The sequence below is a fragment of the Stegodyphus dumicola genome, chromosome X1, assembly GCF_044657685.1.
Source record: "Stegodyphus dumicola isolate Sdum_Otavi_A_Nest chromosome X1, ASM4465768v1".
NCBI lineage: Eukaryota > Metazoa > Arthropoda > Arachnida > Araneae > Eresidae > Stegodyphus > Stegodyphus dumicola.
This window is the reverse complement of record NC_140780.1, coordinates 191514733-191533413: the sequence shown is the minus strand read 5'-3', so window position 1 is coordinate 191533413 and position 18681 is coordinate 191514733. Positions and strand designations below refer to the sequence as shown.

At 33.5% G+C, this 18681-nt stretch overlaps 1 protein-coding gene across 1 annotated transcript; it reads left to right on the top strand.

Annotated features, from left to right (window-relative positions):
• The first annotated feature begins 1519 nt into the window (after window positions 1–1519).
• On the top strand, window positions 1520–17652 carry LOC118193832 (V-type proton ATPase 16 kDa proteolipid subunit c-like). Its single transcript, XM_035364980.2, has 3 exons — window positions 1520–1748; window positions 14172–14364; window positions 15497–17652. The coding sequence occupies exons 1-3, from the start codon at window positions 1676–1678 to the stop codon at window positions 15702–15704; spliced, it is 474 nt and encodes a 157-aa protein (XP_035220871.1). The 5' UTR covers window positions 1520–1675; the 3' UTR covers window positions 15705–17652.
• The last annotated feature ends 1029 nt before the right edge of the window (window positions 17653–18681 follow it).

Here is an 18681-nt window from a genome sequence, read left to right as displayed (position 1 = left end):
GCCAGTGCGGTTTAATTTACATTGGCCAAACTAAGAGAGCCTTAAAATTTCGCGTCAAAGAACATGAGGCATATGTTAGAAAAAAGGAAACACAGAAGTCTTCTGTTGCTCAACATTGCTGGTCCGAAAATCACACTTTCAATTTTTCTGCTGCCAAAATTATTCAAAAAACATCTTCCATTGGAGAACTGGATTTTCTAGAGGCATTTCACATTCATAAAAATCTTTCTGTTCTAGTTAACGATCCTAATTCCAATCCAAATTTGCCTTCGGCTTTTAGAGAAATTATGTTTTAGTTCTGGTTTCGCCAACAGATGGCGCCACTTGCTTATTCTTGTCCAGGCTTTCTTATCTTATCTAATCATTATTTCCTATCTTGTTCATTTGCGGTTTTGCAGCTGAAGATGATGGTTCGGTAAAACCATCGAAACTAGTCCTGTGAAAATTTTGTAGGTATAACTCTGATTTTTGTTGTTTGACTTCTGAATTAGTATTTATTCGGCGTGTTATTGTGTCTTAATCCTCGTATTTATTCGTATTCGATACAAACAGGTTTATGCTTCATTTTATGTACAATGATCTACGTACCCTTTAAAATCTAGCTTCCCAGGCTCTGGCCTTTTAGACCTAAACTGTAACAAAACCCTACTTTGATGCCCGTAAAGGTTAAACCACGGAGTATAAGGACTTCTGTACTTCTCCTATACAAAGATTACGAAGTTATAGTTTCCAAATACCCTTTAGTTTGCAGAGTAAATATCAAGCGGAGACTTTTTGCAGGATTTAGGGCAAATGCTTTATGTATCTGTGTAAGATACACACACGTGCACGCACACACATATATACATTGCAAAATAAAGAAATATTAAATCCATTACATATTCAACATGAGTCAAGCAGTTGCGTAAGCAAAAAATCATGTGAATAAAAAAACTAAAATAGCACTGAGATCAATATCGAAGAAGTGCATAAATAGTAGACATTCTACATATACAGTTAATTTTTATTTTTTATAATTGCTTGATTCAGTCTCAATATATAACGGTTTAAATGTGTTTTCTATTTTTTTAAAATTTTACTATCAGTTGTTGCAGTATTAAGCTGATAACTGGGTTAGTTTTAGAATTTCTTTTAATTGCAATTTTTTTCGTTACATATACACACGTAAGAGCTGTTATATATATTACAGTGTTAAATTTGACTTTATTTTCATATTAGCTCTCTACACTAGCATAATTTAAAATTTTGCAGATAGTGTAGATAAGAGGTACCAATGAAAGTTTACGGTGTCCTGTTTAAAAGTTGAAAAATTATTAATCTGAAACAATTTTCTGTAATTCAGATGAAGTCATACATTAAGAAAATGTATGAGCTTTCCTATACTAATCATTTTTAAGAAGTCAGGTATTAATAAGAATTGCATGTTCTGAATTTATCCCTGCCCCTGAATTTATTACTATTTTAATCTGGAATAGCCGCAGTTTCATTCCGCCAGAGGACCTCATACATCCGCCCCCATTTGCTATATCCATCATATGACGGGTGTTTCTTTGCCAGCCATTTTGACTTCGGTACTGGTGAGATATCTTGGGGTTAACTTCGTGGAAGTACACTGATCTCGAATCATTTCAAATTATATTCTTAATCGGATAATTCATTCAAAAAATTTTAAAAAATGGCTGACGATGCACCGATTTACGGTCCATTTTTTGGAACGATGGGAGCCGCTGCAGCGATGATCTTTAGCGGTAAGTACTCCGAGTGGATAAATTTTACATTATTTCGCAGATCAGGTTCAAATATTGCATGTATATTATAGATTTTGGAGGCGGGATGAAAGCAAATGCAGAGCAGTAAACAGTTGAATTCTTAGTCTTACTGTTTTTATGCACGGTATTTATTTTCTGTAATTTTTATAATTGCTGCTCTTTGCTCGTAAATTGATTCGTCGGTCTTTAAATATGGTCGGGCGTAATGCTTATGGTTGCCTGTTGTATGCCGTGGAAATTAATGGTACGGATTTCTAAACTGAATAAATTATAAATAATTTTAACTATTAGTAATAAAATTGTTTAAATGATACAGTTTTAATTTCTGAAAATTCTGTTATTACAGGGCTAGTGCTGGTTTCTTAGGTTGGTTTTTAACATTAGCAGAGCTATACTTTAAATCTTCAAAACACTTTTTTATATATTAGTTTAGATAACCTGCATACGAAAGCCGGTTTTAAAATGTTATATCTTCATTTGAATGTACTTGGATATCCTTTATATGAAGTGACTATTTTGCATATCTTTTAAAAAAACTCTGGTAGTTTAACCTTTAGGGATGGCTTAATTTCATACCTACTTTTTCATTATACAAGTTATTGAGTTATTAAATAAAATATGCAGTTAAAATCAAATTTAAGGTAGTGTTATTGTCTAAAAAGTTGAGAAGTTTTGCCAGCAGTTGTATACAACTCAAATTAATTTTTTATCCCTCAGTTCTGTATACTGGGGGTGTGAAAAATGGAAAACAATACTCGTAACCTGCTATGATTAAGGGAGTAAGCAGTTAGGGATTAATAATGTAGAAATGGTAAAATTATTCCTTTCTTCCGAGAAAAATCTTCATCTGCTAGTTACTTTTCATGCAGTAATATAACTGATTGAAGTTAGCACATTAGTATGCAAGTAGTGTTATCTGTTGTAATAGCATCAACTTAAAACAAAATGAGCAATAGATTCAAGTTTGAAGAAGAAAGGTGAAGTTTGGAAAAGGATGTGACCACTGTTAGCTGTCATACTTTTTTCTATATTGGTATATTTATTTAAAATCTGAACTAAAGTGCCCATTACATATTTTCACATGTTGAGATTTAAAAATTCCATAAAAAGGCAAGTTATGTAATAAATCATCAGAAGCATTTTAAGAACATAGCATTAAATGGCCAAAACCAGTTCAGGTTTTTGATGAATTAAAAGTTTGGAGTGAATCTAATGTAAGCTTAAATTATGTGCCACGCTGTAACACCATTTGCACTTCCAAACAGGTTAGTCTGATAATTTTTATCACGAAAAATACGGTTCAATAAAGTCACTTCAATATGTGAATAAATCACACACAAATTAAAACTATATACAAAATTTATTTACAACATGTTAGCTATTCTAAATTACTCTCAAAACGAGAGTTCAAAATCATTATTACCTACTCCATCAGTTCATCAAACAATTCTCTAAGAACAGAGTGCAACAGGGTTGCCAAAAAAGTATAAACTCTAAAAAACTAAACTCAGTGGCATAACAGCCTTAATGGGCCGAGGCCTGCAGTGGTCGAAATCTGCTTTCTTGACCGTTGGCCTCGGGATTCGTAAGCATATCCCTTGAACAAGTGGTCAGCTTAATCGCAGGAGCCCCAGTGTTTAGTCCCCAAGCGAACTTGTTACTCACTTTATCGAACCAAGTGATGGAAGGCTGAGTTGACCTTGCCCAGCCCGGGAATTGAACCATGGGCCTGTGGTGCTGCTGCGCGATGTGCTAGCCACCTAGCCTCCACAAAAGTATACAAAATCAAAATATGCACTTCAGCATTACGGAATGGTCAAATCGACAGTCGCAACACACACAAAGCCTAATTTTTACGATATTGAGTGTAAAACAAATATATATATATATAGGGGGCCAAGAAGTGATTTAATAAATTGTGGATTGGTACGAAGCTGTTCTTTTCTTGCACAAAATCCCAACCCCCTGGTCACCCCAATACAAAAATATGAACAATTAGCAAAAGCCAAGAGCTATAAAATTGGTTTCTGGTAGATTGAAAGTATACTTGTGTGGTTTTCTGGTATGAATATTTAAGTATATAGACACATTTTTGTTTAAATGTTTTCCATGAAGGTATTTTCCTTGACAAGCGATCTTGAAATACTTTAATCTTTAGTCCAACTACTTTTCGTGAGTTATTCCTGAAATTTTTCATTTATATTGCATTTTCTATCTTTATTTTTACTGCAGCTTGTTTTTGTATGTTACCATTCCTGAAAATTTATAGATAATTCCCCAGAATAAAATAAGAGTAATAAAAAAGCTATTTAAATAGACTAATGTCCGACCTTATGAGCTAAGTGCCAATCACACTAATCATGTTAATGATAAACATTTTAACGATACTCGATGAAAAAAGTAAAGATTTCCTTGACATTTCCAATTTTTCATCACATCTCACAGTAGCATACAGAATCCTCTGGTTCTTAATTTTTAGCACTTTTTGAGGAAAATGTTTTCCCAATAAGTGAAATTTATTGAATTAATTGAAATTTAATTGTGCATATTTCATTTCCGTGGTTTTCCCCATGTGTAACGTGTATATGAGCCAGTTTTCCTTAAAACGTCCTCCACGAAGGCATCCCTTCCCTTGGGCAGATAGCCCTAGTGTGCTTTGCCATAATTAATTAAATACACACCATATTTCATTTCCCCACCTATAATAATTTTCTAAGGCAATTTATCTTACTAAATATTATTTGATTTGTAATGTCTTAATCTGCTGCATTCATTTGTAGAATTTCTTATGAAGATTCAGTTAATATTTGTATTTAATTTTGTTTTAGGTCATTATATGGTACGTTCATATAATATGTATGTTATTAATTTTTCCCTGCTGATTTTTTCAGTATGAAAGTAAGAAAAGTGCAAAAAACAAAAGATTTAATGAATATAAAATTTAAAATACTTAACTGATGTATTGTCTGTCAGAATCATTACCAATAGTTTTACTAACCTGAATCGTTGATTATAAAGTGAATTTAAGTCAATTTGGAGCACCCTGAAATGAAGTTGTCGCACAGCATGAGAACCTACTGGAATCTCCCCTTTTTTTTATATTTTCAAGGTTAATTGTTAACATTACAAAATTATTTAAATGTAATATATATTAAAAGTAGTAGTGATTGAAGGAATAGAATGTTCATGATTGTATCCTAAATTGATTTATGGTAACCAAGCAAGCTGGTCTTAGAGGTGTATTCATACTTGCTGCCACATGCAATATAACTGTAAATAAATTTCTTAAGAAACAGAACAGAATTAAATTAGACTTTTAGTTATAAGACCATGACCATGCAACTCTATGCTTCTTAAGCCAAGAAATGTTATGGGGAAGCAAATTGGCCAATCAAAAACCAGTAAATAATGTCACTTTTGAATGGGGTGTGGTCAGGAAAAAAGCTTCATAGAATAGTGTATTGTCTTACACATATTGTAGCATCTATCTGTACTGCCACCAATTTATCACTTGTTTGGTAAAAGCAGACTAGGACTGCTATTATTGGCAAAAAAACTGAGGTGATTTTAAGGCGAACTAGAAACAAATTATTAATCTTATAGCTTTGCATTTTCGATATTTTTAAGATTTCGATTGTAACAAGTCTTAATCTAACTTCATCTGTATTTTGCTTCCTTTATGAACTCTGGAAGCTTGTCATTTCTTAAGCAAAATTCAAGAATTGTTTACTTTGCTTTAAATAAAAAAAAAAATTTTCATTGCTTTTGTAGTTGCTTGGAAAAATGGTTAAAAATCCTGATGCTTTCTGCAAAATAGATTATCACTCGTTCTCTTTCGGTATTTTGGACATCAATGCATATTGCTTTATTATTATTTAAAAAAAAAGGTAAAGTATAATTTTGATGTTCTAAATTTGAGCAAATCTGCTATAAATATGCCCCTGAGGGGAGGGCTAGTGCCATTAGTATTCATAGTTTAGCTTTCTGCCTTGCATGCATGCACCACCAGTGGCCAAGAGTAAAACCATTAAATGCTGGTAATTTGGCTGGTAATTTTTTTTCACAGCTGTGAATTTCTGATTGATCACTCATTTGTGATGCAAATGTAAAAAAGTATCTTTCAGATAACCAAGCTGCTGTTATTAAGGAATTCAGTTCCCACTATCACCAAGTGTCAAGTAATTTTTTGTGATCAGAATTTTAAACGTAGATCTTGATTATAGGGTTAATCCTAGTATCCGGTGCACATGGTATTTGGCTAGTTTTGGCGACTTTATGATGAGCAATCATTCAAAGAATATATATAGTTATACATAGTATATACTTAGTATATAGTGTATAATATATACATAGACGTTGTTTGGGTATGTATATAGTGTATAGTACATAGATGTTGTTTGGGTCATTTTTGGTGTTGGCGATAAATTTCAAAATCGCGCCAAGGCTGCACCGTATACTAGGATTTTACCTGATTATATTAACTTTTGATGGCTTTCATTTTATCAGTACCCAAACTGTATAGTTATATTTAATTCTGACCTGAAGGTAGAGTGGGTGGGGTTTCAGTGCTATCATCTTTCGTGTTTCTTCCATGGTGATACATTTCTGTTACTTTTTTGCACTTCCTTTGTGTTAGAGTTACTGACCATTCTTTTGGCAGTAAGCATTGACAGATTTTAACAATTATTTTTCTTTATTTTTTCCAACTTTACTTTTCTTCATCAGTTTAATTTGCTTGGGTTATTATTATTAACTAAATTAACCTTCGTGCTGATTTTCTTTCCAGTTTTTCATGAATCAATGTAATTTTTTCTTCCGTGGACTGTACTTAAAATTTTGAATATAATTTCCCATAAAGTTTGTCTATACCTCCTGCAACCTGCTTTTTTCCCTCCTCTTGACTTTTCTGTCTTATCAGTAAGCTTTTTGTAAATTACAGTTACAATAACAAGTATAAAAACAGTTTGTTTTTTAATACCAAAAATGTAACTTTATAATCTGACATCTTTTCATTTATCATCTGCATATATAATGGCTATAGCTAAATCTTAGGTGTGCATGGTTGCACTGCTTTTAAGAGACTTCAAAGGAAAACTTTTTATGAGTGTATTTGTGAAATATGTAAGATTAGAGTAGAGAGAAGGGTACCCGTTATATTATTGCGAAGTTGTTTCATTTATCGCCAAGCCTGAGTAGTTGAATGTCATGGAAACACTATTATGGCGTAATCAATTGCATGATTGCGGTGCATTTGTAAGGGCTTGTCGTGTGTGTTGGTTAGAAAGTACATTGCTCGTTTTCTGGTTTAGACAGTAAGATGGCTAAATGTGGTAAGATTAATTTGAAGTTTCTGTACGATTTGGAAAGGGGAAAAGAGCATTACTTGACTGGTGTGTAAATGAAGGTTTACTTAGTAGCTATTATTAACCTTCCAGAGGGTGCACCTTCTGCACCAACAAGAAAGGTCGTGCGTATTTCCTAGATGCGCTATTATAAAAAATAAATTTTCGAGAGCAAAAATATTACAATTATTTTGTAAATAGTTAAATGTTTATAAGTACAATTGAGTTAAACAATATTAACTTTAAATTAAGGAAAATAAGTATAAAACACAAAAACAATATAAAAAGAACTAAAGCCTTACCAAACTAACTTGAAAGTAAAACCAAATTAAACTGCCGATATTTCAACTGAACTTTTATATTTTTAATCAGTAAGTGGAAAAACATTAAATATTACGTAAAAAAAAATCAATTTCATAATCACATTACTTCATTGCATCGTTGCAGTCTGAACAAATATGTTTACAGTGCTCTATACAAATGAATTTTAAACAAATCTCGCAGCTGAACCCCGTAATTCTAGTGCGCTTGTCATTTTGGCAGAGTTTGCATCTTCTTTTCCCTGAAGTCATTTCTTCAACAACACCTAATTCTGCTTTTCGTTTCAACAATTTTAATTTCAGCTTACTTTGAAGAGAGGTAGGGCTTCTTTCAACATTTTCCTTCACAAGAGCATTTGCTAGCTTTCTCAGATATTGCCTTCTAAGTAATTTTTCATTATCATTAGTTGAATGAATTATGTAGCTGTTGATTGCTGCTATATTCAGCATAGAAAAGAAAACTACAAGATGTCAATGCCTGGTATTCCTGGCAACATAGTAGGAAGCACAGAGTTTGTCCACTGTATCTACACCTCCTTTGGTACGATTGTAAAATGTAATGTGATAATCTCAGGCTTTGTTTTTTGGTCTTGGGTATCTTCATCTATTGCTATATCATTATGAAGACTTGAAATCAATATGACGTTTTGGTGTATAGGAGAGAAGTGTCATATTTTTTCTAAATCCAAAAAGACTAATTTTGGGTTTCCGAGTTTTCTCGTCAGCTTGAACTGATCCGGAATTTGATGTTTATTTTTTTCAAAGTACCTACAAATGACAATTTTTTCATCTAGATCTCGTACTAACTCAAAACTTGAAAACCAGTTGTCTGTGGTTACATTTCTTTCAGTGTTATGAATAGGTTCCGTCAACATTTTATAACATCTTGAGGTTTTTTGCTTACATAAAAATTACCATCTGGCTGTGCTTCAGTATAAATTTCCATATTGTTTGTGTAAAACATACGGGTGTCTACCATGGCATAAATTTTTATGCCATATTTGTTCGTTTTTTGGGAGTGTATTGAATGAAACCACATCTTCCTCGAAATCCTTCTAATTTGTCATCGATTGTGACGTTCTCTCCAAGTGAATAGCACTTCTGACAATTAGAGACAAACTTTTTAAAAAATGTTTCTTATTTTAGCCAAGCGGTAGACTCCTTTTCATTCTGCTCTTGTGTTTGTCATCAAGCCGTAAAGCTCTTAGTAAAAACAAAAATCTCTTCAAGTTCATTACTACTTTAAAATCATCCATTCTCCACAGTTCCTCAAGATTAACTCTGTTACCATGATAATACCAGCTAAGTAAGCCCAAAAGAGCTTTTATTTCTGCTCTACTAATGTCTCTGCTGTCCCTTATACGAGAATAATTAGACCTCGCAGAAGAAATAAACTTTATTTGTATCTTCAGCGATGATTTCTATCATACTATTTTAGTCTTATTTGATAATGCTCTTTTCTCTTAATTAAGTGCACATAAAATGAGGATATTCTACATATACTTTTGAGTTTGCATTGTGTTAAAATGTAAAGAGGAAAATATTTTTAAGTAAAATTTTACTCAGTTTCAGCATTACAATAAAATTGTTTGAAGTCCCATTTCAAAATTTCAGTTAAATGCATTAAAACTGTTTTCCCTCGCATAACATGTTTTTTTTTTTTTTTTTTTTTTTTGTCTTGGATACTGTTTTAATATACCTACTTAATTATCTTGACTGCAATGTCTAGTAATCAAAAAACTTTCTCAAAAATTTCATTTCTCTATCTGATTTAATAAATTATAATCTTGGAAAACACATACCCACAAAAAACAAAAAAATGCTAGGAATAACATCTACATTCTGCAAGACAGATCTTGGTATCATGTGCTTAACAATTTTGTTGAAGCAAAAATATTTATTTTTATTTAGTTATTTTCATAGTTTTCTGTTAGATATCAAACTAAATTTTTAATTTAAAACCTGTTGACAACTATCATTTGGCAAAATCTGTGCAAATAATATTCAGCTTTACTAAACTATTTTATTGTACTCAGAGTATACTTACTACAATATTTTATAATGCTGAAGATGCAGTATACTTACTAGAATATTTTATAATAATTAATATGAATACATACCCGAAATAAAACAAACTTGGAAATTATATATATATAGATATATATATATCGTTGCATGCATAAGGGTTCGTAATAGATTGAATGCACAAGTCCGATAAAAAGTTAATAAAATTTATTCTTATCAAAAGAAATATAACAGAACGCTGGAATTTTCCTCAGAGATATTTGTACAAATGTTTACAATATCACACATTAATAATCAGTAGTTATCCTTCAAACTACTAAAACATTAAATAGAAAGCAATCCACAGTGCAGAGAAAGCTAATCCAATCAAAAATAACAGCAGCTAACTAAACAACTGAGTTGAAATGTCTGTCTCCGGCTTTTTAAAGCTTTCAATCGGTCGCAAGAGAGTTCTAGTAATTTCGTTGCTTCTCGAGATTTCTGGAAACCAACAAGAGGATGGAATTACGGCTACAGTTAACACAGTAGTCCATTTAAATATAAATTACGAGATATCTATTTATTAAATGTTAAATGCACATGCTTTTGTATTTTTACTTTTCCGGCGTAGCTTTCTCTTAAAATAAGTCTTGTGCTGCATTGTATGGGAATATAAAACAATTTTAATTATAATTCTACTAAAAATATCTAACTAAATACAAAATTTGTAACACTACCTCCTTCCCAAGGACTGCCCATCCCGGGTAGTACAATCCCGGACAAGAAGGCATACTTACAACTAAAGCATCACTGCAATAATAAACATTATAGTATAATAACAAACAACATAAACAATTACTTCAGTAAGTAACTTAAAATAAAACAAATACAAATCAATAAATGAGTGCAAAAATTTACAAATTTAGAAAGAAAAAAGGACCATGCTATACTATTTACATTAGATAAACTATGTACTATGGCCATAGTAAGGAGTTAGCATGTTGTAATGAGCGACTTTGGGCTTAGAATTCGATGACTTACGGTTCCGAACTACTACGTCATTCAGCCTGCTTATGACTGTGTAAGGACCGTCCCAAGGTGACTGTAGTTTAGGACAGAGTCCTTTCCATCGAATCAGATTCCAAGATCACACCTTGTCTTGTTCGTCGAATCGTTGTCCGGTGTGATGTTTGTGTCGTATCTTGACTTCATCTTCTCCGTCGCCAAGTTAACTCCCTCTCGTGTAAAATTATCCACCACCTCAAACTGGGCCTAGAAATCTTGCTTGTATTCCTCAGGCGATGAAGGTGCATGTGGAGAGCGGCCAAACAAGAGATCACAAGGCAGACGAGCATCACGACCGAAGAGCGTTTGAGATGGGGAATAGTCGGTAGTGACAGCACTGCAGGAAGCCAGTAAAAACAGTGCTAACTTCTTGTCCCAGTCCTGTTGGTTTCTGGTAACCACTAATGCAAGGTTATTAAGGATGGTTCAATTAAACCTCTCTACCATGCTGTGCTGTTTAGTTTTGTCAATGCCAAGTAGTTTGCAGAGTTCTTTAATTACAGCCAAGGTAAAATTTCTTTCTTGATTGGAATGTAACTGAAGAGGCACTCCGAACCTGGAAATCCAATGCTGTATCATTACCTCTGCTACTGTAACAGCCTCTTGATCCTGAATAGAATTCGCTTCAGACCACTTGGTGAAGTGATCTATGACAACAAGGATATATTTGCAGAGATCCCAGGATGTCAAAGGTGATACATTTAAAAGGTGCTCCCGCATTGTAATGTTGCATCTTGCCTCGGCTGCATTTCTTCGGTCCTTTCCGACCTGCACAGGCATCGTAATATCGGCACCACTTTTGTACGCCATCTTTTACATTACTCCAGTAGAAGTGCTCGCGAACTCTGTGCAAGGTGTTTATTATTCCGAATTGGCCTCCTGTAGGGCTGCTATATACTCCTTTGAAGACATCTGGTATCTTGGGAGTATCAGCTGCCATTGGAAAATCTTTCAGTCATCCGATTCTGATAATGGATATGATTGTGAGGACATAACATGTCCTCAGAATACTGAATGCAGTTCGTTATTTTTAAAGTCCAAGGAAAAATTGTATTTTCTTAGAAAGTCCAATCCGAGTATAAAAGGATATGTTATATCTGCCATACATGCCGTTTGATAGTAGGCAGCACTTCCAAATGTGATGTTTACGTTTAACTATGTCAATTAACTATATTGATTTATCTATGTGGATTTTATCACCAGACACAGTCTGGAGGGTAACACAGGATGACATCCAAATGAATTCTTTAAACTGTTGAGCTAAATCTTTCTGAATGATGGTAACATTTGTTTCTGTATTGATCATCATATTGTAAAGAACTCCATTCATATGACCCATGATGAAGAATCCATTATTGCTGCCATTCATTGCAGAAATCTGTAGCGCTTTGAAATGGAGCTTCTCATTATCCTTCTAATTCCTCTGTGCAATATGGCCATTAATTTGTTTCCTGCGGCGTTGCTGGGGAATGGTCATATTTTCTGTGCCATGGAGTGTTCTGCAGTTCCTCCATATGTGGCCTTCAACACCGCAGCTCCGGCATTTTAGGGTTGGTTTCTTTTCACTCCTATTCTATCTCAAAGCATTGACTTGTTAAATCATCTAGGCAAGCAGCCATTTGATCCACTGTCTGTTGGACTTGGGCTGCCTCGAATTTCATGGCGTACACTAGAGCACATTTAACTCTTTCGCATCGAGAGAGGGCAAAATCTCAATTCCCCAAACATCGAAAACGCCCGTATCTAAGAATTTCTCCTGGAGTGCTTTTCCTTCCCCCATGACAAGTTGAATACTACAGCGCTAACAATAGCCTTACTTAAGTAAAGCGAGAACTTCTTTCTTCGACGCTTTGACACTGTGTGAAGTTCCCCCTTGGGACGGGATTGCAACTTCAGGCATCAAAAGCTAAACACTGACAGTAAAGAGAAGGTGATAAGAACTACTTTTAGTAGCTTCAAAAGAAGGATTGACATGTCATTTAACAACACCTGAAAGCAATGAGTAATGCAGTAACATGATGGGGGGGGGAAAGCACTGGGTAGGAAATTATTCAGGTGTTTCGGGCATCCAGCCGATGTCTGAATGCTCGGGTGTTTGGGGCGACTTCGATGCAAAAGAGTTAAGTCCTGGACATCTGCCATTTGCAGAGCTCTCTGTATTTCAGGATCCCAGATAACGTCGATGAAGTACTGCAAGGATGGGATTTCTCTTGCTTTTGGCGGGCATTCCGAAAAAGCGAGATGTGACAGCATTTCATTATCCGTGGCAAATTCCTGGAGTGTTTTCGTGGGCTTCTGGTGATGGCAAGGATTCTTCTGGCAAGGATGGGATTTCTCTTGCTTTTGGCGGGCATTCCGAAAAAGCGAGATGTGACAGCATTTCATTATCCGTGGCAAATTCCTGGAGTGTTTTCGTGGGCTTCTGGTGATGGGATTTTTATTGAAGCCTGCTATAATCTTTTAAACACTTCTCACCAAAGTGCAGTTCCAACACACCGGATAGAGCTTCGAAGTCTAGTCTCTGGTTTTCTAGAAGAGTTTGAAGAATATCCACAGTGTCTGCTTTCAGAGAAGCGGTGAGATGACAGGTCTTAGCTTGCGAATCCCATCAATTCGCATCTGCCACTTTAGGAAATTGTGTCTTTATACACTTGCCAAGATGTCTTCCCATCATATGTGGATAACTTCAGAGGGACGAGCAAGCATGGGTAAAAATTTTAAACTATCAGAATTGAACCCTGCTGTCATTACGAATTTCTTTAAGATATCAACTTCTTTGGTACAGCGAACACAGTAGTCAATTACATTTTTTCAATTTAAATTGGAATTACGAAATACCTATGTATTAAGTGTTAAATGCATGTGCTTCTGTATTTTTACTTTTCTGTCGTAGCTTTCTCTTAAAATATGTCTCCTGTTACATTGCACAGGGAAATAAAACAATTTTAATTATGATTCTACTAACTACATATAAAATTTGTAACAAAATATTATATGTAAAGTAAGAAATTTAGAACCAATTTTTCACAAAGACCAAAAATTGAAATTCATAAGTAATAAATTTCAAATAATCCTATAAATGCAAAAAAGAGTTTAGTAAATGTTAAAACCAAAACTCCTCAAATAAACAATAGTCCAAATTAAAAAAAAGAAACTATGAAATTTAAAGAAGAAAGAACACAATAGAAGAGGAATTCAGTCAACTTCAATGTCATTTCGTCAGGAGGAGGAACATAAAAAAAGGTTTTAAATTTTATATATATATGTGTGTGTGTAATAATTTAGAATTGAATGCTAAGATGCATACAGTCATGGCCGGTCTAATATTTATTTTCATTGACAAACATTTTTAGCACAAATAAACTGGTGCAGTAAGTGGACCAATTCTTAAGGAACTACAAATGTATAACCTTTTAAGTATATTTGAAGCAGCTATGGCAGTAGGGACATGTCCAAAATGAAAAATTCTTGTGGCATGATTTAATTTTAGATTTGTTCCCATTGAGCATCATTTTTGAGAAATTTAATTTTTGGTAAATGTTTTGTAATTGTGGCTACTACACTGGTGGTATTGAAAATTGCTGCCCGGAACTGAAAGGTTGGGGGGGGGAGGAATTGATGCTGTGTGTTAAGTATACTGTAGTTAATATCTCTTATTTCTTTTCTGCTAGCTCTTGGAGCAGCCTATGGGACAGCTAAAAGTGGAACTGGAATTGCAGCTATGTCCATAATGAGGCCAGAATTAATCATGAAGTCAATTATTCCTGTAGTTATGGCTGGTATAATTGCTATTTATGGATTAGTCGTTGCTGTTTTAATAGCAAATAATATTAGTTCGTCAACTGATGGATATAAATTGTATAAGTAAGTTTGCATGTTTTTGTACATCTGTATTTTATATAAAATGCCAATTTAAAGTCCATTAAATAAGGAATAGAGGAAACATTCAAATGTTTTATGTAGTTAATTTTATTATAAAAGCATTCAGATCTTGTATGTAGTTCACTTTATTAACACATTGTGCGCTGAAGTTTTTTCCATGAGACTTTTATTTTATGTTATGGTTAGGACACCAGTGACCTTATAACTTGCATGGGAGGGGATTCCTCACTTTTAATGTAGCGCTCTAAATTTCAGTAAAATATTTAAAGTTTTTTCATGCATTATTTTTGAAATTATGATTTTGAAAGTTCTAGTATTGATATCCTGAGTAATGTAGTTAAAATTGAATTTGTTTTTTAAGTATTTTGTGTAAAATGTTTAATATTGTAAAAAGTTAAGTAAAACCTTTTTCCAGAGGTCTAAATACTTTTTGAAAAAATATTGAATTGCAAATAATTGTGGTACAGTAACAAATGTAAAATTCAAAATTTGGTCCTAGTGTATTTTGATCAAAACTACCATTTCTCTTGATTACTGTGGCTTGCTGTATACTAGGATCAGCCATAATGCAGCTTGCGAGAAGCATGCGGCTCTTGCAGGTGAGTGGTGCGTCTTTTATGCAAATAAAATGTATGTATGAAATATGGTAAACTAAAACTACTCAATGCCCAAAAGAAAAAAGTTAATTTTTTAATTCTGTTTCACTACTTTTAAATTGAGGTAAATATGGTCTCGCGGCTGAACTCCAACATGCAGTTCTTACTGACATGAAGTTTGGCCATCCCTGCTGTATACATTAAATTTTTGAGTACAACTTTCTTTATTACTTTTTACTTATGCAATTCTGATGTGCCTGTTCAGACTGGGGTTTATCTGAGCTAGCGGAGACAACTGACTTGTTGCCGGTTTTGAGATGAGATGCCGACCATTCGCCAAAACCAGTTTTTCCCCATAGTGCAGAGAGTTAAAAAATCTGAATGCATAGCGGAGCTAGTCGACACATGGAACTGACTCTGTTAACTAGATAAGCCCCATTCTGAATGGCCCTTAAGAGTCAGCAGATCTTAAATACAATAAAAAAGAATCTTTTCTAATATATGAAATTTTATTTTAGGGGATTCTTACATTTTGGAGCTGGTCTCAGTGTAGGTTTGAGTGGTTTGGCGGCAGGTTTTGCCATAGGGGTAGTAGGAGATGCTGGTGTAAGAGGAACAGCACAGCAGCCAAGACTGTTTGTTGGCATGATCCTTATCCTCATCTTTGCTGAAGTACTTGGATTGTATGGGCTGATTGTTGCCCTTATACTTACCACTAAGCTTTAAACTGTGAGACTAAAGTGTACATGGGCAGATTCTTTAGCCAAACAGTGGTTATTTATATTGACTGCACATGAGTTTCAACTGAGAGTTGTATGCTTTGTTTCTGTTATTCCCCTTTTATCACCTCTGATTAAAAATAAATTAAGCATGGATATCATATCTCTTAATTCTACAGTTTTAAGGTACATTAAGATCTTTTAATCGTAACATTTTTTGGGGGGGGGAAAGAAGTAGAGTATAAAGAATTTAAGCTGATATATATATATTTCTGACCCGTTTTTATTAGCACAGTTTCTTTTAAAAATGAATTTCATTTTGTTTTTTCATTTTATAGTTTTAAACATGGTTATATTTTTAATCACTTGTAAATGTCACTTTCATCCCTAAATGTCTGAGGTAGATATCCCTGCTTAATTATAAAACATTCATAGCCTTTCATGTTGTCTGATTTTCTCTTTGTCTGCCCTTGTAAAAGTTACCTCAAATTTATTTCTACCCCAATATGTTAAATGTGATGTTGTAATGTGGCTTAAAATTTATGATAAAGAGTGTCCTTGCACATTCTAAATGTTTTAAGTGATTGTCTCATTAAGTTATATGCATGTAATAGAAGCTGTGAATGGATTTTTTTCTGAAGTGCTCATTTTAGTTTGAGGAAAGAATTGCATATCATTTTCAATTTCTCCTTTGTTAATATTGTTTTTTTTTTTTTTTTTTTTTTTTTTTTTTCAAGTACTTAAAAAAATATTTTCTAGATCTGCATACTTTAAAATTATTTTTATAGTGTGTCTTAAAGTACCAACAAATTAAAGATTAATTAAATTTTGTTTAGTAGTACAGGTCTGGAATTTGGATTTTAACTAACAAATTTTATTTGGAAAAATTTACTTTAGAGAAAATGAACTGCTGTATCATATTCTTATAATTGTAGATATTTGTCAGGCCAGGTAATATTTGTTTGACTTTTGTATTCAGAATATTAATTTCTTCAGAATGTGATGAAAAATTTGAATAAGCTAACAACAAAGTGACTGTAGTGATGTCACTCTTTAAAGAGCTTAATTCATTTTCCTCATCACAGGCTATCATTGCCAAAGACATTTGTTATGCAGCTTTTGTTAAATATTTCAAAGGGTTGTTATAGATTTATAATGTACATATAAGATATTTATTTGCTCCAAAGTGCACTTGTGCAAATTTCAGTAGTCTATTTAATTTTGTGTGCATTTCATTATAAGTTCTGCATGTGTAATTTTTTAATCACAGTGTAAAAGTTATATTAAAATTATAAATGTTCAAGTACAAGCTTTGTTAGAATGTTATTTCTTAAGTATGTATACATTCCATGTGTTTGTAATATGTATTTAGTGATATGCAAGTATGTATGGAAATAAACTGAAAATTCTAACCCTGCTTTATTATTATTTCTAACTGTGTATCATTAGTGTTCATACTGTTTGTACTAATCTTCTAAATTTTGTCAGAATTCTAAAATTGATGCTTTTATTACAAACTGTAAATTTTCTCAACTGTTTTCCAAAAATGTATATTTCATATCTTAAATTAATTTTTGTCTGCAAGTGTTGAACTGTGTCCTTCAAGTATAATAGAATTGTTATATGAGGTTAGATACTATTCAATGATTAGAAATGCAAAATCTACATTTGTAGGGTGTAGTTAATCCCAAAAAATCTCATTGTTATACTGATTTAGATGTATAGATGCTTCCAAATCATTTTGGGAGGAGGCATATTCAGAAATTGTGAAATGTTATTTGAAATCAGTTGTTCATTCAGCATTTTGCAAATAAACAAATCATGAAATTATGTGTTTTTACTTCAGAAAAACCTCATTTCCATTAAGCTAACATATGATATATTATGGATGTGAAGTTCCATTGTAGGATGTTGAACATTAAGCATGTGTAAATAAAAGATGAACAAACTTATAATTTTGTCTTTTTAAGCTCTTTTTAAATCACACAATTTTAGAGAAAACATAGCTTTGCATTTTAAAAATAATTTCAGAACATTTCCTGTAATATGCAATGACTTTTTTCTGTAGACGGACAATCTCTTGTTTAGTTACATTGTTGAAGTCCTGTAACTGCTGTTTCGAGAATTCCGACTAACTTGTCAATCGAAATTTTCTCGTTTTCGGTAACTTCTCTGTCGCATTCTTCATTATTGGTAGCGATATTTTCTGGATCTAGAACCATACTACAGGTTTCGCTATTTATTAATTGATTGATGATTGAGAAGCATTGTCATCACAATGAAAAACTTATTTTATATCATTTTTATTTAGTACAGCTTCTCCGAATTTCTTTACAAAATCCAATTATTGGAAAATTTCACCTTTGTTTTGCAATATCCGAAAACCTTTAAAATTAGCGGCTATCATCATCAAATTTAGCTGTCCTTCACTATACATATTTAGGGCCCACCAGCGGCCGAGCGGTAAAGTCGCTGAACACTGGTATTTCGGTCCGAGGTTCGAATCCCGCGAACGGGCTGGCTGCATGGGCGTTTTTGTGGTTTTCCCCATGTGTAACGTGTATACGAGCCAGTTTCCCTTAGAAAGTCCTCCACGAAGGCATCCCTCCCCTTAGGCAGATAGCCCTAGTGTGCTTTGCCATAATAAAATACACCACACCACACTATACATATTTGGCTATGCATCATGAGCTTGGCGACTAACGACAAGTTGTTACGTTCTCGCTTCTATCACGCACCGAGTCAATTAAGCCTGAATTGTGTATTAGTTTAGTTATTTATTATACTTATGTATATTTCTTGCACATGCTTAAGACTTATCAGAGCTCTGAATAAATCAATTTCCACATTTACTTAAGCCTTATTGAGGGCCAGAACTAGATATCTTACCGCCTGATGCGGTCTCTGTGGGTCCTAAATTCCGCAACTCGGCATGGCCATACGAGCCCTGGCGTTGGTTCTGGGCTTATGTGAACAACAAATCG